We start from the raw sequence: 26,522 nt of genomic DNA on the forward strand, positions 1-26,522 counted from the left end.
TATTTTGATTTGTTCAATGCAAATCAGAAAGCAAATCAGAGCCATGCTCCCGTGCTCTTTTTAGAGAAACTAGGCTTTCTGCTGGAAACCTTTCCAAACAGGACGTAGCTGTTCAGTCTTTTAATAATTACAATTTAAAGTTTGTGACGGTGTAACATGCTAACCAAAGCCTGTGGAGTCTGAAATTTAGCTTTGGGGTTTTTCAGTTTCTTTGACGTTTGGGGTGAATTTGCTGGGTCAACCACTCATGGAAAGATTGTGGTATTGTGTTAACACACAGCTGAATGCTCCAGACCAACAATTGCCAAAACTTGTTTTTTTTAATAGAGGCGCATTTGATTAGCAACACTTGTCTGCTAATCAAATGCTGTTAATCAAATATCTTCTAATTCTAATGAAAGCAGTGAGAGTATTTCCTTTTTCACTGGACTGCACAGAGTCCTTGAAAAACTTTTTCTCACTTGACTGTAGAGCGTATGTTTCAAAGCTGTTAAACAATACTGTCCCCTGTTGGTGGTGTCTAACTGAATCACCTTGACACAACAATACAGCACATAATCTGGACTTTACAAAATAAGCGGACAGCTGTTTTATTTAAAATCTTATTTAATATTAAATACATTACTCTATAAACATAACACTTATCCACATATAAAAGCATGTATCACTATTTATACTCAAGTCCTATCAAACAAACTATATCCAGGAACAATTGAAACAGCTCCCATTCTATCCTCACATTGTAGCGGTGATTGTCACAGCATTTCCTTCACACTGACTGGATCATATCAGACAGTGAGTACAAATAAAATCCATCCTTTAACCTTATTGCTAAGCTCATCATAAATGAATACTTGCAACTTCACAGGCCCGTTATCACCATTTTGCTGAATACAGACTTTCTTTCTTGAATTCTTAAATGTACAAATATGTACAGCTAAGTTAAAAAACTGTTGGTTTACATCGGTGAGTTGTGTACTGATATTTCTGAGATGAGAGGCATAACAGTGAACACCGACCACACCCTTTTCACATGGAAATGTCGGAGCAGGACGTGAAACTTCTGTGCTGCTAAATTAAAACCAAGACTGAACTACCATGAGCTAGAAAAAGCACAAATACAGTGGCTTGGCTGCGCTCAAAGGCTACGTTCACACTGCAGGCGAAAGCGCATCAAATCCGATTTTTTTGACCCTATGTGACCCATATACGATCATGTTATGACAGTATTTTCAAATCCGATCTGAGTCACTTTCGTATGTGGTACTGAATCCGAAACATATCCGATGTTTTAGAAAGCGACTGCTGTTTGAATGGTTATGTCGCATTAAATCCATCGTTTACGTCACTGACACAAGACAGACGCCAATTATCAGCGCCAGAGAAGACATCGCGAACGCTTCCTGGCATCCAGTGTAGATGTTAGTGAAACTATTGGGAAGACAACGTGAACATGTTATTTGTACTGTATAATCTGCAGATTTTGACAGAAATCTGCAACTATTCTTTGAAGCACCGCTCCTCTAAAACAGCAATAAGGATCATTATTAGGTTATTTACATTGTTATGTAAATAACAAAATAACTTAAAGCAAAAATTGAGAAACGTAAAGTCCGAAGTCTTTATATTAAGGGCTATCAGTCAAACAATATTGTTTGCTCTGGGTCTAAACAGAGAGCGTTGTGTGTGACGTCTTCTTTTGCGCACGCGGGCCGCTTTGAGCGTTCACACTAGAGAGCGTTTACTGTCAAATTTTATTTGCAGACAAAAAAAATCAGATTTGATCAAAAAATCGGAATTGAGCATCAAGACCTGCAGTGTGAACGTAGCCAAAGAGGCTTAATTGTCCTCCATTACAAATAGGTGACCTCAAAGATGACACAAGTAGTGTAAGACTGTAGCCACCAAGAGAATTCATTCCTGCACCTTCGATTTCATTTTGGAGGTTCTGGGTTTAGGGTTGTCTGACTCTGCGGGCTCTGGGGATCCCGGAGGATCAGAAGGTGGGCTGGGGGCTTCCAGTACATCATCTTCTGGCTCTCCTGCATTGGAAGGGCCTCCGGACACCCCTGGAAAAGACAAACAGAATTCATGCAGGTTTGCTTCGCTACAAGCTTATCAGAAATCTTTTACTTTCTGATGAGACGCGTGGGGTTCATTAATGCTGAGCTCTGCAGCATTAGCTGGGAATAGTGACTGGTCCCAGGCTGTAAATGTCTATATTATGTCACATGCTACGGGACAATTTAATTAATTCTCTGTGCAGATGTGCAGATAGTACCAGATGTTTCTAAATCCAGCTGTAAAGTACATACACATTCAGGTTGGTTGGTTGTCAAACAATGGCTGGTAATTGCTGGTTGTTAGGGGCTAAATAGATGCCAGAGCTGTGGAATTATGTAAAATGCCAATGTCACTGAAGATGTATCTATTGTTCTGGTGATATTTGTTACCAGCTACACATGAGTGGGAGAAAACACAGGCCATTGGCTCCAGTGAAGAAAAGCACTACTATCCACTTACCTTTGAGAGCTGTAAGCCTCTGCAATCACTGCACAGTAGCCTTGAATTCATAAGCTTACCCGTGTGTCATTTTTCCACACTATTGATTCTCTTTTGTTCCAAAGAATAGAACACACAGCATACAGGCAATAGGTTGACGTCGTTTTTCCCCCACATATTCCATTTCGCCTTACCCTGTATATTCAATCTGCTACAGCAGTGAAGGCACGAGCCTTTGAATATACAGGGAAGTGATATTTTCAAGTTTTCCTTTTGAATGAAAAAAAGAACTTTGGTTTGATGCAGAGAGGTGGAAGCTGCAAATCACACACTCTGCCGGCGTTACACTGGACTCCTTGGAAGTCATTTTGAGTTTGCGTTCAGAACAAATGTAAGCGAGAGATTCAGTTTGACTTTGATGTTTCAGGTTCTTAACAAACGTCCCCTTCATCTTTGATCAAAACGGCACAGGAGAGGCTTCACCGTGGAGGCGGATCATGAAATATTGCTTTAAACAAGACCATAACTGGTCGTGTGTACCTGTTGACAGCTGAATGTTTTTGCTGTAGCTTGCGGCTGAAGACATGGCCTGACCCAGGACTTGGTTAGTACCGAGGGGAGCACCGGGGGTTTTGGTGGCTGCTGCAGAATTTGGTTTTGATTTGGAGTCCTTGCCTGGTTTAGTCCACACCAGCGCTTCTGTCACCTGTAGAGCAGCTCCCATTTTCTGAGCCATGTCCATTAGCTGTTAGGGATTAAAATGTGTTGCGTTGGAACAAAGAATGACCACTAACTTCAGAGACATCATTGATATCAGGATCTACAGTACCTCAGGATCAAATTCAAAGTTGCTACTGCTGTCTCGGAGTATGTTGACTTTCCTTTCCATATCCTGGTATTGATCCAGAGCTCCCTTCTTGTCTCCATGATTATAGAGGAAGATTGCAAAGTTCAGGTTAACCAGGGGGTTGGATCTGTGGAAAATTGATCACCAAGAAGAGGAAAAAAAAAATCAATGATCTGATACAGTTTTAAATTCAGATCAATGGAAGTTTCAAGGTGTTACTGAGGACAGGCTCACTCATCCAGAGTCACAGCTTGCTCGTAAGATCTGGTGGCGTTCTCATAATCCTCCAAATTGGTCAGAGCAACTAAAGATGTGACAGGAAATTTTTTGTCACATACAAGCCCTTTTCAATTTTCAAATCAAATGTAAATGTGGTCAAGCTGCTGAATAGATTTAATGAAAATACTAATACATTTATAACCCCCCCCCCCCAAAATCCTTTAAGCAGCGACATTTTCAGTAAAGTGCTATTTAAAAAGCTATCCCTGTTTTTGCCGTCATAGATTTCCTCTTCAGGCAGAATTAAATCATGAAGGATTTGTCTGTCTCACTCGCTCCGTACCTGCCAGCAACATGTAGAGCTCCCCCATTCGTGGATTCAGATTGATGGCTGCACTGAGGAAGTGGAAGGCAGAGGCATACTGCTGCATGGTGAGGTGTACCAGACCAAGGTTGTACAACACTTTCCAGTCAAAAGGAGACAAGTAGTGGGCCCGCTTCAGGCAGCTGATGGCCTGTGGGAGACGTGAAGTTAGGAGAGAGAAATTGTCAGGACCTTTAGGTGAGTATCTTAATAATATATGAAGTAGAACAAACAGGAACATCAGATTCAGGAACATATGTAGAAGTTTCCTGAAGAGGGAATTGTGCCAGATCCTCTGAAGGTTTTAGCCAAAGAAAAACCACCAGAATTGTAATGAAGTTGTGTTTTACAGAGTTTGGGGGGGTTTGATTTCATTTTCTCAAGATTAATGAAGATTACAGAAAATGTAGAGTTTGTATTGTACTCAGTCATCCCCACAACGTGTTGGTTTCTAAACTAGAAAAAAAAAAAGAATTGAATGAAGTTGCTTTTAAAATTAAGATATGTTTACATTATATATATGTATATGTATAACATATATCTGAACACCTAGCAGATACATACAGTAAAGGCAACGTATGTGCTGCGCCCCTTCGCTGCATGCCTTCCCCCTCCTCTCTCTCTCCCCACTTTCCTGTCTATCTACGCTGTCTCTATCAAATAAAAGATAGGATAAACACTGTACTGTATACACAAAGGGCTCTTTCAGAAACAGCAGAATTAAGTGGCTGGGCTGTGATTAAAGGCACGAGCCATGGCTGGTGTGGAAATAACACCGAGTAGGCTTTTTGTGTGTGTTGCCTTTTGGCAGTTTTCTCATCCAAACTGGATGAAAACAAGCAGGAAAAAAAAAACATTACTCACAGCTACATATTTCTTTTTCCCAAAGAAGCACATGCCAATGTTGTTCCACAGAGGGGGACTCTCCGGCACAGCACATGCTGCCACCCTGTACTTGTTCATAGCCACATCAAAGTCACCATGGGTCTGCATCATGCTGCCTGCAGCCAGGATGGCCTAGGAATAAAAACAATGATTAAAGAGATATTAGAGGAAGATGTAGCCTTGATGAAAGATGAAAGTCAGGCCGTAACATCTGACAGGGAATGAACTGATTTAAAAGGAACCTGGTGCACTGTCCTTAAGGAGGTGAGTAACAAAATAAGCTTCTGCCTAATTGTAATGTGTAAGTACCCACATACCTTATAATTGTTGGGGTCAAAGGTGAGGGCATTCCCAAGATGTTCAAATGCTTTCTGGTATTTCCCGAGCTCAAACAAAGAGAAGATTGCTGTCATTCCTTTTTTGCTGTGCTCATCATTTATGGGCATATCATTTCATCAAATCATTTAAAAAAAGAAAAAGAAATCTGCTTACCTGCAAAAACAGCAGGCCCAGTGTTGTGAGGAGTTCAGTGTTTTCTGGAGAAAATCTGAAAAAGAGATGAGCCAAAAGAATAATGTCAGTTAACCTATGCCAGCAATCATATTCAATGCATGTGCTTGTTCTTGAGCAAACATACAGCAGCTGATATCTAGGGAATCTCGTGATTATTCAATCAGCCTTTGATTCGGTATAATTGTGGAGTATTAATTATGACCTGTGGGGGGACGATGGGGCTCAAAGAAAAACGGTAGAGAAGAGGCAGGTTGGCATTAAAATAAGAATCACAGTGGTAAGTCTCATTAAAAGCGACACCAGTATTGGGGCACTTGATTAATTCATTTACCCCCAACAGGAGGCAGCCATAATGAGCTCTATTATAGACACAAATGTCATTTCCTTATTTACACCATGGCCTAATGTTTAAATATTCAACATGCGAGGAGAAGTGGAAATGAACTGCATTTATACTGAACCCAGAGTTAAAAATGTGGCAAAGCTTTAAGTGTTGAATAAAATGATTTCTGGAGACAGAAAAGCCATAAAAATAAAAACCAAGATGAAACAACTTAAAGTATGCGAGAACCTTCTGAACCAGTGTTTGAAGGCGGTATGTTTGAACTTCTCCACAGGAATCTAAAGAAAATTGTTTGACTTTGTTGTCATAAACAATTCCTTAATGAGAACATCATTAATATTTTCAGGCCCAAACCCCCACATTTCTCTTTTTGCTGTCAAGCAATGTTGGTATCGTGCTGTGAGTGCTGGTGTTCTCATTAATATTTTTGGGAGATTTTAGTGGGACAGCCCCCATTAGACTCTTTAAGTTGGGTTTTTGAGAAATGTATCAGCTCTAATGGACTGCTGTACATGTCAAGAATGTTTCAATGTATAGTACATACAGAGTAATGCCTAACAACATCTAGCATGAATGGCTAACATTATATATATGCACTTACTCCACCGCTTTCTTGTACACCTCTATGGCCTTGTCTGTTTCTCCAGCCAGCAGGTGAACCTTCCCGAGCATCATGAAGGTTTTGTCGTGCTTGTTTATCTTGAGAGCTATCTTTAGATGCTCCTCAGCCTGAGAGAGACAGAAGATCAAAATGATCAAATCCCTGTGGAACAACTACAATTTGTCCTGCTATAGTGTTGGTAAACTCAGCTGTACTCACATATTTGAAGTCTTTGATGAAGAAATAGCACAATCCCAGATTATGACTGATCTCCTGGGGTGAGAAAATGTCAGATTTTACATGGATCATTTTTGCATTGCACGGGTTGAGCTGAATTTAATTTCCAAATGTAAAAGTTTTATAGGCCAACAGTTCTGCAGTAGCATTAGAGAAGGAAGTGGGAGTGATTAATGGTAGCACAACTTTGATAGCCCCCTAGTAAAACAGCCCTGGACGAATTTGGATGTGCAACCACAGAGCTGATTGTGATAAATTGTTGCAGGTGTGAGAAGAAAAGGTTCAGTCAAGGTAATTCCCACTCTAAATGTTGGCAGAATTTGTCAGTGCTATAATCTCTGCAAAAAAAACCCAAAACCTTAAAGACAAAGTAGGAATTAAGAGTGTTTGCTTTCTACTACCCAGTCGTTCTCGTTGAGCCTTGCAGCTTCATGATAGAATTCAATAGCTGCTTTGTGCTTTCCCAGAAGAAATCTGAAGAAACAATAAACAACAATAATCCATAAGAGACGATAACCCATTTTAATTACTGCTTTCAGAATAACTATTATTACAACATTAAAAAACAAACCATTCAATGAAGCTGTATTCATTTTTCTTTACAAAGGGAGGCATTACGGGTCAAGAGGATAAAACTTTACTATAAGCCCCAAACTTTCCCATTGGATTACTGATAACAGAGACAACATCTTTATAACATAACGTTAATGAAACTGTGTGTTCATATAAACTCACCTGACACTTTATTAGGAATGCCTGTTAAACTAGTCATAAATACAAACATCACATGGCAACAGCTAAATGCATTTCAGCACATAGACATGGTCAAAATGACCTGATTAAATCAAACTGAGCATCAGGATGGGGAAGAAAGGTGATTTAAGTGACTTTGATATTAGAACAATGGAAAACTGTTGCTTGGTTTGCTGAGTCTCAATTTCTGTTGCAACATTCAGTAGGGTCAGAATTGGTATAAACAACATGTAAACATGGGTCTTGCCTTGTATGAATGGTTCAGGCTGCTGGTGGTTTAACAGTGTGTGGGATATTTTCATGATCCCTTTTGGGCTCTTTAGTATAAACTAAGCACCATTTAAATGAGAGCATTGTTGAGTATTGTTGCTGACCATGACCATCCCTTTGTGACCACAGGGTGCTATGTTCTGATGGCTGCTGTCAGCAGACTAACAAACCATACAAACTTCAAATAATGTCAAACTGGTTTGTTAAACATGACTATGCGCTTAAATTGTACTCAGATGGTTTCCACAGTCACCATATTTTAATCCAATAGAGCATCTCTGGGATGTGGTGGTAGATTTCCATCATGAATGTGCCGCAGTCTGCAGTAACCATGTGATGTTATCATGTCAATACGGACCAAAATCTTAAAGCTGACCAATGCATTAAAAAACAGTTTTTTCTCCAGTGTTTCCCCTTAAGCGGTGAAGGTTCTGGCTCTAAGCGGCCTGCAGTGTGACTGTTATCACTGTATATTTCTCCCCTGTGTCTGTCTTGTTAGCTAATGGAGAGGCACTGATGCGCTCATAGAGGCTTCAGTGCAGAAGACTCACAGTGATCGGGCCACTTGCTTAAGATTGTCTGCGCTGTTGGGATTTAAGATGGCACAGCTCTGAAACAGCTCCAGGGACTGCTGGATCTTGCCCTCAAGACGCAAGATTAGTGCTGCACAAAGAAATAAAGACACACACAAAATAAAAGGATCTTCATCTGCTTGAGGAATTAAAAGAAAAAAAAAAAACGCATTAAAAAAAAATCAAAGACACAGCATGAGGTCCAAAGAGCAGTTTTTGGGGAAACGAAATCATGTACTTGTGCAGCTCTGGTGTTGACTACCACAGAGGTTTTACTTGATGTAGCTGTTAAAAAAATATCTTACACATTAAAAGCGGAAAAAGGGAATGGCTGCTACAAAAATGATGGCTCACCTTGAACATATATAGCATATTCACACATCCCATTAGTCTCCTGCAGTTGGTCTTTGATGATAACCTAAAAAGGCGCAGAGTGGAAAGACAATTTCGAAATCCATCCAGTACTCAGATGATACAGAGGAATATTACACCCTGTTCTGTACATCTGTAGATATTAACAGAGTAAGCGGAAGGGATGTATGTCATTATCGCCTCACACAAATTAGATATGCAAAGAAAACGCGTGCAGGAGTAGTCCAGTAATATATCTAACAAGTACTATTCAGAGACTTTATTAAGTGTGAAGCAGTTTCAATGAACAGCGCTGCATGCAGTGAATGAATCAGGCCTTAGACAAAGCCGCGTGCATGTCGGGAACTCAATATCTTCATCATGTATATCTTCAGTGAGGTCAGAGTGGGTCTTTCAGTCAATCACACTCAGCACAGTCACAGGTCAATGACAGACTACGCCGCAAACAGAGCTGAGGAATGAAGGCACTTTACCTTACAGGTATCGTAGTCCTTGAGGATATAGTGCTGGTGGATTAACCAGTTCCTTCTCTCCACAATAGGAAGCTCTGGAGCTGGGTGGAGGAACACCATAAAAATCTAAATATTACAAATGAATAAGGATTTTGGGAAAAAAAACAAGAACTTTTGAGCATGTTATTGTGCAGATGATGTCTTATTTGGCTGATAGCTCAATGATTAATCCTTAAAGAGCCCTCCTTTTGCAGTCATTAGTAAGTCTCTGATCTGACAGTTAACACAGATGTAACACTGCAACCTAAATCCACAGGCTAAATTTAAGTCAAGTCACCGAGTAGGCATGCTGCAAATCTTAGCTCGTTAGCAGTTTTTTTTTCTTCTTATGAACAGATGGCTCAGCCTATTAAGAGTAATGTCTATTAGAACTATTTTTAATGTATGCCATCTTTTCTAATTTGACAGCTGAATAAATAATCCTGAAAGCAGCCTCCCCATGCAGTTGCTAGTAAGTCTTTGATGTGACAGTTAACATAGATGTTAACACTTCAACCAGAAACCCCAGGCTAAACTGTAATCAATTCACCAGCCACTCTGTAAATGTCACCTTGTAAGCAAGTTTTGCGTTACAAACACTGCTTTTTTCCCCCTCCTCTCCCCCCGTGTCTCTCATTTAATGTCTCGACAGGTTGAGATATTCTCCCTGTTGCCAGGGCAACGATGTCTCTCGCAAGCCAGGTGCTTGTGACAGAAGAGCGAGGGTATAGAGACAGAGTCAAAGAGGGAGGCTGAAGGAATGAGCAGAACAATGTAAAGCCAGCTTTAGAAAGGGTTAGGTAACCTCGAGAACCGAACTACAACGCCTCCAAGTCCTCTTCCCAGTGGAGTACAACATTTCATTTTACAAGGAAGCACACATAATGCCAATTCAAGCGAGTCTGATTCTGGTAATCCTGTTATCTTGCACCTACTACCTTCCTCTGAGGCTAAAAATAGGATTGAAGGCATTGTGAAATACAGTGCTAGGCTTTACCATTGACACTGGTGGGGGGGTGGGTATCGTTAACGAACTCCGAGTGTTAAAAAAAAAAAAATACAGTGTGAATTACACCAAAGCTCCCCTCTGTTTTATCTTTCAGCGCCTCAAGAAGAGCTTCGCTGATCTGCTGCTAGAACTTGAGCCCATTCCAGATACTACACAGAAATCCACTCCATCGCCGACTGTGAAACGGCACGGGCTCCACACGTTTGCCACGTCAAGACTGGGAATGGCCCTATTTGTAGGGACCCTAATCCGCTTTCTCCCTGCTGAGACAGCAATAATATTCTTGTCTCTGGGTTTCAGCTGTGGTCCTGCGGTGCACTATGGTCCACATACATAAAGCAAGGCAGAATTTGGAGAGGAGTGATGGGATACATGGGCAACGTGTATTCCTACAACTACTGTATGAGAGAAGGATAGAAAGAAGCACAGAAGAACAGCCCAGCACGAGGTCTCCTAAATATAGTAATGTGAAAAACTTCATTGCAAAGAGAGAGTTTTCTCATTGTTATATTTGATCTGGATGAAGCTAAGGCAGCTTTGCCCTCAGTGTGTTTCAACCATCTGTTAAAAGGGGATAAGAGCAGAGGAGAGGCATGCTGAGATCAAAAGACACATGGGGAGAACGTAATGAAAAATATGATGAATATTATTTTTGGAAGTTCAATCACACACACAAAAAAACCCTCCAAAAAAGCCTTCATCTTGTCAAGTCATTTAGTCTCACATCGAGATGCTGACACCTTTTTTCCCCCTTTATCGGGAATGTGCCAGAAATGACTGTCAGTATCCTAAAAAAAATAAGGCAGACTGCTACATCCGAGTCAAGAAACTCACACTGGATTTTATTCAAATCTAACATACTGTACTATTTTTTTTAAATTTACTTTAGATCTTTCCATTGCACAGCACCTGTCAGGTATTAACACTAAGAATGCACAAACAGCAGTGCTCAAAATCTAACATAATATACTCTGCATACTACTCTGCATAGCAAAGGTAAATTTGTGTATGCCTTAAATAACCATAATTACATTTCACATTGGTAAGTGCGGAATGAATGTGACTTATGGACACAATTATGGTTTATGTCACGTTGCTTGATTATGTCAAATCTTTAAATGTCTACATTGCAAAATGGATGGGTCCTTGCATGTGACTGTTTTCATCCAGTTGTGATCAAGTGCCAAAAATCGGCTGATATACACTTTAACACGCTTTGCATTTGGAAAACTTTTTAAAGAACTATTTTTGCGTATACAGTCTGTATGAGGCATAATGAAGTCACAATTCCCTGTAGATAAAGCTGTGAAGTTCATGCACCCAGCTGCCACTTTATTTTTAACTCAGCAGCGGCTTTAAAACAGTGCATCTCAATTTTAAAGTTCCTCTGCATTCAGGTTGTTATCAAGTCTGCTCCCATTGGTGTATGTGTATTAGCCTCCTAAAATCCAATCTTTACTTTCTTTCTTTCTTTTTTTTAGTTAGAACAGAGGTGTGTCTCATATTAAGTACAATCCAGGAAAGGGTTTGCATGCCAAATAAAAATTATCATTACCACATCACAGCATGTACTCAACTGCTTCCACCGAGGTGCAATTCTCAGTAGCTCTGATTATTATTATTATTACAAAGCACTATAAAACAAAGAAAAGACAAAATATCTGTGGGCAGAAATATAAACTATTTAATGGCACATTAGGCTTCAATAATGATGACAAAACATCCTCTGATTACCAGACATTTTCTACACAGAGAAATATCTGGAAAATGGCTCAGCAGCATAATGCCTGTTCCTTACAGAGAAAACAAACAGAAGGGTGAGGGTGACCTCTGCAGGCCGTTCACTTCCAAAACCTTTAGTTTCAGTTATCAACACTTAACCAACTTTTAGAAATGAATTTCAAAAAAATGAATGTCACACAACAACATGAAAATAATTCAATTAATTTCAGAACATGACCTGCAGTGCTTTCACTGTACCTTTAGGCGCCCGACGTTTCTTGGGTTCAGTAGCAACAGGGAGCTGAAATATGTGACAAACAAGACAAGCAGAAAAATAAATAACAGCAAACAGGAGTCTGAAAGTCAAGTGAAAAACAAAAGTTTCCTCAGGATTCTATGCAGGCCTTTGAAAACCTACATCATCCTTACTTCTTCTATACGAATTAAGAATGTCAGTAGCCGCCAGCCAATCAGATGTACTTAATTAACTCATCATTGGCAAGTGTGAGCACCTCTATCAAAGATGATGTTTTCTTTTAGTTTGCTGGTTTGGAGTAAACAGGTGTGTTTTAACACAATGCAACAACCTTCCCAAGGCGTCCCTTCAAAATCACCCCAAGGTCAGATGTTTACTGCTCAGAGAAAATGCAGGAAAAAAATTCCAAGCACTACATCTCAGACTCTAAAGGCCTCAGTTAGCATGTTTCAATTTAAAGTTCATGAGAGCACAATTAGAAAAAACAGTTATGGCTTTTCTGGTAGGACTGTCAGGAGAAAGCCTGGCATCACAGCTTAGGTTTGAACCAAACTCCAAGAGTTCTGAAAAATGTCCATTGGACAGATGAGATCAAAGTACAGATCTTTGGTCATGATGCACAGCGCTGTGTATGGTAAAGATCAACACAGCATATCAGCACAAACACCTCATACCAATACCATGGGTGTGTTTTGTAGCCAGAGGGCCTGAGCACCATGTTATTGACTCGATCATGAACTCTCCTGCATAAAAAAGTGCAAGAGAATGGCTGAAAAAGAAAACAATCAAGGTGTTGCAATTGTCCAGTTAAAGTCCACACCAAAACCTGACTGAAATGCTGTTCCAGGACCTTAAGAGAACTGTGCATAAACAAATGCTCACAAACCTTAATGAACTGAAGCAACTTTGTGAAGATAAAGTCATGCAGAAAAGTATTACTAATAATTATTACAAGTTATTGCTTTTACATGGTACATCTACAGGCTATTGAATCATGGGGTGTACTTGGTTTCTCAGAGCACTGCACAGAGTCCTGCAAAAACACATGACTGTTCACATGACTGTGTGGTACACAGTAAAATAATCCTCGGGCAGCCCTCACCAAAATACAGAAAATCCTGTCCACTCAAAAACTGAAAGAAGGCTGTGTGGGAATGTGGGCCAACAAGCTGAATGACATGTGTGTTTACTTAATGAACAGAGAGAGAGAAAACACTCTTTCCCAATCAAACAGCAGAAGCATGCAGATCTGTAGGGTTGGATAGACTTGGTGACCAAACACTGCCTATTTGTCATCAATTCAGTTTATAACTTCTATGGACAGAATTTCTAGGCATAACCAAAACATACTGGAGAGATTATGTCTCTCAACTACTCTCTCTTCTCAGTGTTCCTCCAGAAGAGCTGGAGGAGGTGAATGGGGAGAGGGTTGTTTGGGGGTCTGTGCCAGCATGCTGCCACCACATCCCGAATAACCATCAAATGAAAGGATGAATGGAATGATATATTACATTAATGCATTTTATTCAAATTGTTGAGATGTACCGGTAAAATTTTGCAATGTAACGTGCTCCTGTGTATGTTCTGTTCAGTGACTGCAACAACAGTAACATTTGCTATCTTCACAATGTACAGGTAGATGCACGCATGCGCAGTTCTTCTCGCATCACATATTTTTCTTCCCATATTTGACCTCACTTGTGGATTGTTTTGGATGTGGTTGCTGATGCTTAGCAGTTTATTGATATTCTCTACATGTCATTACACGCTGAAAGTTATTATGCCACAGCGATAATATAACTGGGATTGGTCGTAAGGCGGTTAATGAAAAGCTGCTTGATAACGTTTTCTACGTTATCGTATATTAAGGGTGGGCTAAAGCTTCCCAAACAGTCCACAGCAATCCTGCCATTCTGCCACAGCTACAGCTGTCAGCGTTAAGGTTTAAATTTGCCCTTGAGTGAGTGAGATTAGTCTCGCAAGTTGCCGTTAGCTGCAGCTTAATCAACTTAGCGCAGACTTAGAATAGGCTAGCCACCTAGCTAACTAACGTTCAAGTAAGCGTTATAGAAAGCGTGTGGTAAAACCTGGCGTCGGGCTTTCTCGCGAAGTGTCACACTTTCATTATATTTCGAGTCAAGTTTGTGTTTATTCAAGAAAAGGAGGAGCAGCTCGCATCGCACTCACCGTTGCGGTTGTTTCCGCGTCCGCCATCTTGGGATGATCAACACTAGAAGCTGTTGCCATGGATACGTCAATGGCGCGCAGACACGTAGCTGGTTGGATTTGTGCTCTCGGATTAAAGAAAAAAAACCTTTATTTACAAAAAAGGGTTTAAAAACCATTTTTCGTCTTTCATAGTTTTCACTCGATAAGATTCTGTGTATTCTTAATAAATAATTACACCACATGATTCAATAGCTTGTAAAATCACTTTTAGCAGCAAGAACTTAAACTAATAATTTTCTGTATGGCTTTATCAGTCTTTTAAATCATTGCAGAGGAATTTTGGCCCACTCTTCTTTACATCGTTTATTTAGTTCATTGAGGTTTGCAGATATGTGTTTATGCACAGCTCTCTCGAGGGCCCAGAACAGCATTTCAGTCAGGTTGAGGTCTGGACTTTGACCGGGCCATTGCAATCTTTTCTTTTCATAGAATTGATGCTGTGCTTGGGATCTGTGTCCTGTTGTGTATCGTCACTTTTATAGACTATTTCAGTATACACAGGAGTTCATGGTTAACTTAGTGATTGCAAGCTGCCCAGATCCCATAGCTGCAAAACAAGCCCAAATCATCACCCTCAAAACGTCTCCGTTTTTTTTCTCCATAATAAAAGATCAGCTGATGTTAGTAACAGACCCTTTAAATCCTGTAAGTTGGGCTGAAGTTCAGCAGAGGAAAGGGGTCAGCGTGTACACTGACTATACACACGTTCTCACACCTTTCTATCAGAACCACGTTTAAATATTTAGGCAATTTGAGCTATAGTAGCTCGCCTGTTGGATCGGACCACACAGCACAGCCCATAACCCTGTCGCTGGTTCACCCCTGTTCCATCCTTGGACCACTTTTGATAGATAATAATACACTTCTAAGAAGACCACTTCCAAGACTTCAATTCAGAATTTTATAGACAGTACAGTTTATTGAATGTTAAGATTGAGAATCAATTTCCAATGCATACCCCAGCAGTAAATATGTTTAAATAAGTCACCAATATTTACATAATCTTAACACATTTTGATCACAAGAAAACTTCACCAGTTGTTCCACAGGCTACAGATAAAACAGGGCATTAAAAGTCTTGAACGTGAATGGTCACACAAAGATTTGTATGTTACTTCTGTTTAAAGGCACTGAGGTACAAACATCAGATTGGGAGTATACAGTGTTTATATACTTTTTATACACACACACACACACACACACACACACACAGAGAGAGAGCGAGAGAGAGAGAGAGAGAGAGAGAGGAAACACTCAAACCTAATTACAAGGTGCAGACAGGAAAAACAGTAAAACTACCATGGGCACAAAGTCAAAAATATTGTTCTTTCTACTCATTAATGCACTTTTCATGTAAATACATTCAAATTCTATACTTCCAGTAACTTTACATTAATAAACCAGTACCCCCCCCCCCCCTTTCATTTTAATCACAGCAAGTCTCTGTATTATGCCAAGTTTTCTTAACATGAATTAAAAGGTAACATCTTCATTTGCTTCAAGAACAGCTTTAAGCCTCACTTCATTAAAAAGAAATATCAGTAAGCAGATAAAACAGTACAAATGACCTCTTTATCCCATCACCTTCCCATCATCAGCAGCTCATCCTATTGTCATATACACATCAAAACATCAAATTTGGAGATCAACGTTCAAACTGCACAGTAATGTAACAGTATGCATTTATTATCATTTATACTTTTACAGGACACTGTGCATAAAGTGTACTATTGGTATTAATGCACTTATAGTCAGGACAGTTATCCTGCAAGGTTCTGTATGCTGCTGTAATGTGAAAAACATTTTGTAGATCCATTGTTCACAGATGGGGGGAAAAAAAAAACAAAACAAAAAAAAAAACAACATTCTCGTGTCAAGTGAGAATCCAACCTTGGACAAAGAGTTTATATTTCAAGCCTCAGTATGTCATTCCTACATTAGCAGGAAAAAATCCTGATACTTTTTACCAGGATCTTTAAGAAATACTGGATTTAAATCAGTGTTTCTTGTATTGCAGATTATCTCACATGTATCTCTTTAGTCTACTCTGTTAAATGCTTTCAATAGCGATGCAGTGATGAAATGTTACAATTTTATTTGTGTGGCGGCCTCACCTTGCTCTCTATCTAAACCCCAGCTTCAGATTTCCTACTGGACATTTCTCTAAAGCATAAATGAATATGACATATGCTGATGAGATCTGTGCAGGTCTTTACAAGTTCCATCCATTTTATTTTTGCATTTTATAATCTTTTTACCTTTTTTTTTTTTAAATTAATGTACCATCTCATTATTAGTTCGTCAATCATCTATGAAGCTCTTTGAATTGCACTTTCCTTCATCAAAGGTGCTATACAAATAAAGTTTAACTGAGGGTAGGTTCCTATTCTTGGAAGATGACTATGTCTTTAGCTACACATCTTCCTAAATTACACAATCTTTATTATTATTTAGTTTTTTAGTGGACATGGAGAATGGAGACACCCCACTTGGTATATTACTCATAAGTTACTTGCTTTTTGCCCTTTTCCCTAAAAATTCCTTTACACCAACTGCATAATGTTGGGACGTGGGTAGCCCGGTATGCTGGTCAGAAAAGAGAATAGCCAGAGACACAAAACTTGTAGAAATCACACTAATTTTGGCTCCTGCCAAAGGCTCCCTGGGCAGCGGAGGTAGCAGCGGAGGTAGCAGCATTTTGGACAGTTCGGTTGCTCAGGACACCTTGTGAAAACTCCTGCTGGGCCTTGGTGAAGCTGGCACCTGTGTTTCTGTATTTAGAGTGGACCTAGGATGATAGGAAAAGACAGAATATTTTAAACAATGACAGGAGATCAAATGATGAAACAGTGTTTAACCTGCTGGTTCCTGTAAGGTTCGGTCCATGGTTCTTATGTCTACAAAGGAGCTCATGAGTTCAGTTTCATTGATCTGCAGAGGTGGGACCAAGTCATTGTTTTGCAAGTCTCAAGTAAGTCTCAAGTCTTTATCCTCAAGTCTCAAGTCAAGTCTCAAGTAATGTCAGGCAAGTCAGAGTCGAGTCTCAAGTCACTGGTGTAAAAGTCCGAGTCAAGTCACAAGTCTGAAATTTTCAATTTCAAGTCCTTTCGAGTCATTAAAAAAAAACGAAAAAAAGCATGTTGCAGTTATGCTACATGTAAATATTAGACCATGTAATTTTTAAATCTGTTTTTCTCAACACATGACAAAATAGTGAACTTAGAAAATATACACAAATTGTGAAATTGCACCTCTTTAGAATAGAGATGGACCGATCCGATATTACGTATCGGTATCGGTCCGATACTGACCTAAATTACTGGATCGGATATCGGAGAAAAATAAAAAATGTAATCCGATCCATTAAATATCACGAAAGCACCTCACAAAACTTGCAACACGCCGTAACTCGCCTCAGAACGTCGGAGCAGTATGCATCACGTGATAGAGCAGCTGTGGCATGCGGGACCTGTCGGTGGTCTGGATAGCATTTGGAGCTTCGCTAGCAACCTGGCATTTCATCTCCGACAAAGTTATCCCCGAGAGAAGTAAAGCAAGTGTGTAAGTCCATCTCTGAATGTTTGTAAAGCATTCCCACGTTAAGCTTAACGAGCGACTGCCTCTCGCTCTCCGGCTGCTACTTCAATCGTGAAACTGCTTAAATGATCAGCTGATCGGCTTTTCTGTCGTGAGTCTCTCTTGTTTGTTTTTGGTCCACTTTGCGCCAGAAAGAGCAAACCAGCGGCTGAACAACAGCAGCACGTTTAAGCTTGATAAGCTGTTGTTACAATTTATTTAATATTACTTTCTACACCAGGATCTTTTTCTACGTAGCTGACGGCTGGTAACTGTGCAGGGGCGCATCTAGCAAAGTTTAGCCAGGGGGGCCGATAGGGCATTAACTGGGAAAAGGGGGCACAAAGACATACTTTTCTTTCTTATTCTCATTTAAAATGTCTAGCTTTTAATAAATAATTATCTGACACCCAAAGTTTTAATTTGATGTAAAATGAATAGAAGTCAATTACTGTATATAGTAACTATTAAGTCTAATATATATACCCTAGTAAGCTATAGTACTTTTTCCTTTGGGAAGGTACCATCTGTGCAGTCTGCAATTTTGTTGAAGAAAGATGCTGAATCTATTTAATATTTCTTGAAAAATAATTGATTTCTGTGCAATTTTTTTTCACACTGCATCAAATTAAGGTTGATTACGTTGATTAAGCATCATGAGGTGGAGCGTGAGGGGTGGTTCCCTATTTTTTTATTTATTTATTTTTGTTGTTGCTGGGAGTTGGAACCCTATTAGTTAGGTTGCTTAATATTTACGCTAAGTACTCTTTAAAATACCAGAATAGGGAGGATGGTGTAGGTCTAAGTTTATTAGATTGATCAGTATTGCTGAACTATGAAATATTTTTTTTTGTATACAGGTATAACAGAATAGCTTTAGTGTAGTTGTTGTTTTAAACTTGAGTATGAACTTGCAGACTTGCAAAATGCAGCAAGATATTTTAAAAAACAGTTTTGTTGATTAAAAAACACTATATCGGATTCATATCGGTATCGGCAGATATCCAAATTTATGATATCGGTATCGGTATCGGACATAAAAAAGTGGTATCGTGCCATCTCTACTTTAGAATGCAGCTCAATTAAACCTAGCTCCAAGAATAATTTTCACCGACAGTTCTGAGATAAGCTGCATGTTATTCTTGGATGCGGTTGTAGGACCGGCTTTAAAATCGCATGACAAAAATATCATACACATTAAAAAAAACTGCATCACCAACGTAGCCTGGACAACATTTGCTAGTTAGATGAAGTCAGCTATCTCATTGTAGCATATTTATATGCATATTTATAAGCATACGGTTCTTGGAGTGAGTGCATACACTCATGAAGTTTAGTAACTTCCGGTCACTGCAACAAGCCCAGGTACAGTTTACCGACGGATGGGTGCAGGACCTTGAAATGCACCGTGTAGAACGAAAGACCATCGTACGTATCATAAGTTTACCAGTCTCACAAATCGTCGTCATAAATACACATTCGTTAACCGTTTATTAATATAACCTTTGAGCTTAACGGTAATTAATTAGTAGTAGAAATAATTTCTGGTACGCGTTACAGAAATGTAGCAGTGACAATAATACTGTATGCTGTAATCGTACTGGGCAATTAGTGATACAAAACAACTGTTTTATTCTGTGAATAAAAGCATATGTTTTTGTCAATGTACCATAATAACAGAAGCGAAACGCAATATTGTGTCAGGACAATTCACTATTTATGCACAATAAATAAAGGAGCATAGCGCGACAATTTCTGTTCAGCGCCAGACTTGCTTGTAACCTATATCACCAATTATGTTAAGAAAAATGACGCATTAACTACAACAGCAGACTGACCTTCGTGTAAATGCTTGGAGCAGACTAACCTGTGAGCTGGAGTGTTCTGGGACGTTATATTTGATCTTTGAATGGCTGCAATCCAGACCATCCGTCGCGTCTTTGTTACTTCGGAAACATGGCTCGAACAATTTCTCTTAAACGTCGTAATCCGATAACAACCGATTTCTTTACCCGTCGGCTTCCCGTGGCTGTCATGCGACCGGCTATTGCAGTTAATAATACAACAGCTTCTTGACATTTTTGTGTTTCTTTTTATCGCTGTATAACTGATTTCAATTGAAAGCCTGCGTGCGCTAGTATCTCTTGCCACGAGTTCCCAGAATCCTTTGCGGTTCTACCCGTGAATGACGTCACATTTTCAATCTCTATATAATATGCGTGTTAAATTCTATATTTGGGGTAAAATATCAAGTCTTTTCAAGTAAACCGGTTCAAGTCCAATTCAAGTCCCAAGTCATTGGTGTAAAAGTCCAAGTCAAGTCACAAGTCTTAGAACATTTTTTCAAGTCAAGTCTAAAGTCATAAAATTAATGACTCGAGTCAGACTCGAGTCCAAGTCATGTGACTCGAGTCCACACCTCTGTTGATCTGTTAGTGAGGAGGATATCTGAAAATACAATAGATATCTAGTGGAGACTAGGAACAGACTTTTTTTTAACGGTTGTTTTTGTTCCCCCCCCCCCTTTTTGCATTAAGATGAAATATTGTGTCCACTTTCTAATTAATTATTGTCTTTAAAAACCAAAAGACACTCCTGGAATTTCTACATGGAGGTAAGTCTGTACAGTAAGTGCATTCAGCACACACACTTGGTTTGAAAATTTCCTCTGAAGCTGTTCAAAGTTTTTGTCACCACCTGATGTTTAGTTTGTCTTTGATGTAGCTTCCAGATATAAATGAGAAAAAATAACATTTATATATGTACGCAGTATAAGTCATCGACAACTGTCAGTGCGCCCCAGGGTGGCTGTGGCTACAATGTAGGCTTGCCATCACCAGTGTGTGAATGTGTGTGTGAATGGGTATGTAAAGCTGGATATGTAAAGCGCTTTGGGGTCCTTAGGGACTAGTAAAGCGCTATATAAATACAGGCCATTTATCATTTTAAAACATGTTTAAAATACTTGGCTTAGGGTTATTCAGTTCATCAAGATACATTATATTGAATCTGACAGGTTCATAATAAAATAGTAATCAGATTACCTATAAAAATACAATATGTAAACAGAAGTTTTACTTTTGCGTACCATTTTCAGCAGGATGACAGCCAGCACAGAGTTTACAGTGAAAAATCCAGCCACTACCATCATAACCACAGCCACAGCCAGGTTCGTCTTGATGATGGTGATTGATGTTATCCATCCACTGTCAAAACCAGAAACATGCAAGAGGAAAAAAGGTGTAATTTCACATTTTCTCTGTAATTATTATAGTACACTGAAATTCTTTTTTTGTGGATTAAAGAGAAATACACAAACAACCAGATACCAAATGTAAAGCATGAAGTTTGTAAAAATGACACATGGAAACCCGAGGAGCTTTATACATGATAGAAAAGAACTCCCAAAATAAAAGTTACACACACTTACAAAGCAGCAACCCAGATTTATTAGGGCAGCAGGAATCTGTCAAAGAAATGCAATAGAGGAGAGACAGGAGAAGAATTCACACACAAACACGTGTGAATGAAGAAATGTGGTGGTCCATGCACACTGAATGTATCCCAAAGCAGCATGCACATTCATACAATGAAAAACAGAATCTTGGTGCACTTCCACCACACGTTCAGGTAGTGTAGGAAAAAAGAAAAAGAAAATAAATCCCACTGACCTGTTGCCCCAATGGGGAATCCCCACAGTTTGGATAATGTAAACTGCCACTTGGAAGAAGAAGACGAAAAAGAAGAAAAAGAAGCTGAAAGAGCTGTCAGACCTATGGAGGGGAAAAAAGGGGACACATTATTAATGCGAAGGTGCTCACTGGTTTGCTGACATATTGCACAATAGAGATAATAAGTTTCACAATCGCATGAAGTCATAAAAATGAGTCTGGAGGTCATTTACAGTTTGAAGACTTGTATTAAAGTTCATAAGTGTAAACAATACCAGTGACACAGCATACCTAAAGGCCTTGTAGACCGGCCTGTACCAACAGACGAAGGCCACAGGGGTGAACAGAATGAACCAAAGAATAGCCAGACCAAAGTCAACGCCATAGTTACTGTCAATGGTGAAGCAAGCCAGGCAGGCCAGCACGTTGAGGAAGAGAGTGGCACTGTGGACTGGAGAGGTGCAAAAGAAAACCAGTGACGCAGACATACACTTATAATACAACACTGCTTATAAAAAGCGCCGGTGAACCAAACTCTGTGCACTTTTAAACTAATAGGCATGAATGGTGTCTTTATTATTGTTATTATCATCTCCTTCGTAACAAATTAATTTCCCAAATGTGAGGTAAATAAATTATTTCTCGACGTTTTAGTGCAGCAATTGTGACTTTAAACAATCTAGTATCTTGTAATGGATCAAGTTGATTCATCATGATTCATTTGTAAAGAAAAAAGTAAGAACTTCAGCAAAAGTATGAGTGGAAAGTCTTGATACACATTTAAATTTAGCATATTAAAAGCTGAGATCTGATGTACTATACCATCCTTTTAGGTCAGTGATTGGCATATAAAATGCTACAATCAGGGGTACATACACATCCAGAGGTAGTACATTCTCTTGCACATCCTGCGGTAGTCCTCGGGGATTTCCTCCTCAAAATTCTGATAAAAGCAGGGCTTTATAGGGAAGAACCTTGGAAGAGGTGGCCAGTTGTTCTCTTTAGCTGACAGGAAAAGATTTAAAAACCTTATTATCATTTAAGACTTAACACATACTCAACACAACTACATCAAATACCTGCAGCCACTTACCTCCGGGGTTCGATGCGCTGCCTGCCTGCCTCCTGTTCTCTAGCTCCTGTTCCTTCCGCTCCAGCTCTGCTGCTTTCCTCTCCAGCTCCTCCTGCTGTTTGATCAGGTTAGCCTGGGCAGCAGCTGCTTTAGCCTGATGCGTGATAGCAGACCTGCATCTTAATACTGTCTTCAGCATTGTTGAACACAATTTCCTCATACATGTACTGCACTAAAATAACCATACAAAGTGCTGCTTTCTTGCAGTGATAAGCTAGATGGTCCCTGCAGTAAAATGTGATGACTTTTGGGGCGGCTCAGGATGTGCACCAGGTTGTCTACCAGCAGGTCGTTGGCTAGATCCTCCACCAATCAAATCTGTGTGCCAAAGTGTCCTTGAGCAAGACATTGAACCTTAAATGAATTACCTGTGATGTACCAATCAGAGTGCAAGTGTGTGGGTTGTAGAGAAGCATTTCTTAGCATTGTTTATGTATGAACTGGACCAGGACTTGGATACAGACTTTCTACTCAGTTGACCACTCAAAGTTCTTTCTACTATACCTCTCATTCATCCAGTCACACACATTTATACATTATTCATGATTAAGTGCTTACACACACACACACACGATCCAGTGGATGCATCGGGGGGCACTCAAGGATCAGTATCTTTTCACAGGAATGCAAATGTGGAGTCAGGGATTGGCCCATTGACCTTCCGATTAGCAGGCGACCCACTCTACCACTCAAGCTACAATCGACCAAGTAAAGAAAAAAAAAAAATACTCATTCTTCTTTGCATGGTAGTGTCCTGACTTGCATTTCTTGAAAACGTAACTTAAATCAGTTAATGTTGTCTGATCTCATTATTTAAACACGCTGAAATGCATTCGTCTCACTCACTTTTGGGTTCTGCTCCACAGATGTCTGTAGTACAGCTGGTTGAGAGGGTGCAGCAGAGATAGGGATTGTCGTCCCAGAGTGCTGTCCCTGTAAAAAAAAGGTTGAAGCAATATCTCTTTTCAAATGTATTTTCATAAAACCAAAGGATTTGGTTCCTGCTGAATATCATAACACACTATGATATGAGCAGTTCCATTAAAGACACAAAGGCTGACCATTTCCGGTGAAGAGAATGGGTTGTAATCCCCGACGTTGTCATTGACTCTGCTGGTGGCTTGTGTGACTGAAGCATCCTGGGAAGAAGAGAAAAAAAAAAGATCAAACACACTGTAAGGTGTGACACTGAGAATCCATGACTGTTCAGCGTTTATGTGGTGCCAACTGTGGAATTATAGGAGTGTCCCATCCAGTGGAGGAGCAGCACCTGAACACTGAATTTTCTCTCACCAGATTATCTGTTAATAACACTCTTTGCCCTGGACCACATTTGTTTCAGTTAAATTACAGTTTGTGTGTGTGTGAGAATGAAGATTAAGCATCCATTTCTTAAGTTAAAATGTCAAAGACGTGTGGATTCATAAGCATTACTTCCTAGGTCTATAAGACCTAAAAAAAACAAACAAAGAAAAAAAACCCACTGGTCTGTAAAACATAAACAAACAACAACAAAAAAATATACAAAGAAACAAAACTATCTATAAAGTTAAAAGCAGCGTCACTGGCTTGCTACTGGGGTTTCTAGTTAATGGTGTCATCTATGAATAGCTTGTAAAAGAGAACTCCCGGTTAATGGCAGGCACCTGTTCTCGGGTCTGTTCACCTGCGCAGGTGAGCTCAGAGCACACTTCCAGCGAATATTCACAGTTTTAACGTAAAAATGTTTATAAGCGCATTGAAACGTGTCACACTTAACAGTGGCGATTCTTAGCCAGGAAATGCTGAGGCCAAACCCAGCAACCAACCAAACAGGTTTTTGTTAGAGCATATCTTTGTATTCACTTTACACCAGAAAACGAAAAGCTTCTGAAACTCGATTCGCGGACAGAAACCAACCAACACTCACCTGGAAGGGATTTACGTCCATTGGGTCAGCGAAAGGGTTACTGTCGAAACCCGACATTGCGAGAAAAGTTTATATTGCGTAAAATAAACAACGACGGCACCCTTCTCCCCGGCGGCTCTCGCTGGTCCTGCTCCTGCTCCTACTGATGGTGCTGTGCGACGCCGGCGGCACTGCGCATGCGTCGCTTGTGTGGGCCGCGTCACCGAAGGTTGGCCGGAGTCAATTAGCCCTCCTTTATTTTTAGCAGTAATGTGAATTGGTTTCAAATGAGCGGTTCTCGTGACAGTCTGTCCACGCCGATTATGTGTGTGTCGAAATGAGAGCCAGTCTGCGGAGGTAAACGCACAAAGTGAGCTCCTTTTTAAAACTTTCCTCAATGTCCTCGAGGGTTTGAAGTTGCCTTTAGGTGCTGTGGAAATAATAGCTTATTTAAACGACTGAGCAAAATCACGAGTTCACCGGGAAAATAAGAATTACCTGATCTGCTACTGAAAGACAGATTTTTAAAATTGTTTGCTGAACATTGTGGCTCCAGTTTAAAAACAGTACCTACAGTCCAGTACTAACAAGCTTGATAGTCAGCGTTTTATATAATCACCTTTTATTCTCCAGCACAGCCTGAAAAGCTTTCATTTCTTAAAATAATCTTCAGGAATAGTTCTCCAGGCTTCTTGAGGGCCATTCAAAGCTTTTGTTCTGTTCTCTGTCAAGATGACCCCACACTGTTTAAATGGTTTTCTATCCAGGAATGCTTTTTGCAGTGTGGATTTTCATGTTGTAATTTTATGCATTTTTTTTTTGTCTAAACTGTATTGTTGTACATTGACGAGGTGTTACTCATTGTTTTTGTAGGACCGTTGCAAATAAAAAGTAGTCTTCTGGATACATCTGGCATATTCACATTGATATGTTCATTAATATGTGTTGTCCCTTTTTAAAAAAATAAATTTTCAGGGTGTTTGGGGGTGACCGTAATGCTGAAGAATGAAGCGTCACTAGTCAGATGCTTTTGCAAAATACAGCAGTACTTTTCTGTACTGTTGGATTTTGACAAGATCTCCAGCACCAGCCTCCATCTTATTGTACAGATCGCTGTAGACACTGTTGTAGCCGTTTTCAATTAAAGGGCCAGATGTGTCTCTCAGGTTGTATTACTGAATTACCAACCTTACTAAAAAGAAATGGGCCCCCAGCCATACATCTGGATTGGTTTGATAAGAATACATCCATAAACCATATTACCATTACCAAAATCAGCTAATAAAGAATGAAAGAATGCAGGAAACAAAGTATGTAGTACCTGTCCTACTTCAAGAGGAAGACGCTTAAATGGGGTCTTATTTCACTTTCCAGGTGAGAACAGACTGCAAAACTACAAACTGATAAGACCTGTAACATGAAACAGTCTCTCTGGATAAATGCTTGTTACAGAATACACTGAACAAATCATCAGATCGATACAAGGATGAGTATAAAGAAAAAATGGTGCCACTTGTCGTCGGTCATTTACAGAAAGTACAGATACAACTTGGTGCTGAATCTCTGGAAGGCCCCTGCAGGGATGGAGCACCATTTTTCTGACAGATATTTCCTCATTTACAGTTTAATGGTGACAGTCCCCCTGTTTGTGTCATACTTGTGTGAACATCATGGTCACCAGATGTTCCCTGTTGATCATCTCAGTCTTTCATCCTATTTACTTATCTCTTTCCCACAGATTTATTGTAGATGACACTTTAGTCATTGCATCCTTCACAAACAGCCAGTTTATATTTAACTCAATCTGCCTTCTTTCAAACGCTCTCCATTCTTTCTTCTTGATAGAATTTGTTTTTAATTCCACAGAGCAGACTGGCTGTTAATTAGACCATACAGCGTTCCTGTGTGGAAGTATCTGTACTTTCCACTCATTTATACAGCTCTGAAATGTGTCACCCAACTATCACAAAAAAAGCCTGTAAAAAAAAAAAAAAAGAAGAAGCCATTTTTGCCTTTTGCTTGCAGTGACAAATGGCAAGTACAATAAACAGACAGAATCATACCCCTTAA

At 39.7% G+C, this 26,522-nt stretch overlaps 2 protein-coding genes across 3 annotated transcripts; both read right to left on the reverse strand.

The window, feature by feature from the left end:
* Nucleotides 1-1,783: 1,783 nt before the first annotated feature.
* On the reverse strand, nt 1,784-14,201 carry bbs4 (Bardet-Biedl syndrome 4). Of its 2 annotated transcripts, none has more exons than XM_026162478.1 (16): nt 14,144-14,201; nt 11,959-12,001; nt 8,952-9,031; nt 8,461-8,524; nt 8,086-8,197; nt 6,913-6,985; nt 6,494-6,547; nt 6,275-6,402; nt 5,310-5,364; nt 5,135-5,203; nt 4,797-4,949; nt 3,912-4,083; nt 3,584-3,653; nt 3,332-3,476; nt 3,043-3,247; nt 1,784-2,069 (listed from the first exon to the last, which is right to left on the reverse strand). In XM_026162478.1, the coding sequence occupies exons 1-16, from the start codon at nt 14,168-14,170 to the stop codon at nt 1,915-1,917; spliced, it is 1,605 nt and encodes a 534-aa protein (XP_026018263.1). In that variant the 5' UTR covers nt 14,171-14,201; the 3' UTR covers nt 1,784-1,914. The 2 variants fall into 2 exon arrangements, with proteins under 2 accessions (XP_026018263.1, XP_026018272.1); XM_026162487.1 differs by having other exon boundaries at nt 8,952-9,056; nt 14,144-14,160.
* Nucleotides 14,202-15,850: 1,649 nt separating this feature from the next.
* On the reverse strand, nt 15,851-26,411 carry LOC113019047 (secretory carrier-associated membrane protein 2-like). The gene is made up of 9 exons (XM_026162532.1): nt 24,474-26,411; nt 23,626-23,703; nt 23,411-23,497; nt 22,526-22,658; nt 22,309-22,437; nt 21,724-21,883; nt 21,433-21,534; nt 20,850-20,967; nt 15,851-16,973 (listed from the first exon to the last, which is right to left on the reverse strand). Exons 1-9 carry the CDS (start codon nt 24,528-24,530, stop codon nt 16,821-16,823), a joined length of 1,017 nt encoding a protein of 338 aa, XP_026018317.1. The 5' UTR covers nt 24,531-26,411; the 3' UTR covers nt 15,851-16,820.
* Between the last annotated feature and the right edge of the window lie 111 nt (nt 26,412-26,522).

The sequence above is a fragment of the Astatotilapia calliptera genome, chromosome 1 (genome assembly GCF_900246225.1).
Source record: "Astatotilapia calliptera chromosome 1, fAstCal1.2, whole genome shotgun sequence".
In the NCBI taxonomy this organism is placed as follows: Eukaryota; Metazoa; Chordata; class Actinopteri; order Cichliformes; family Cichlidae; genus Astatotilapia; species Astatotilapia calliptera.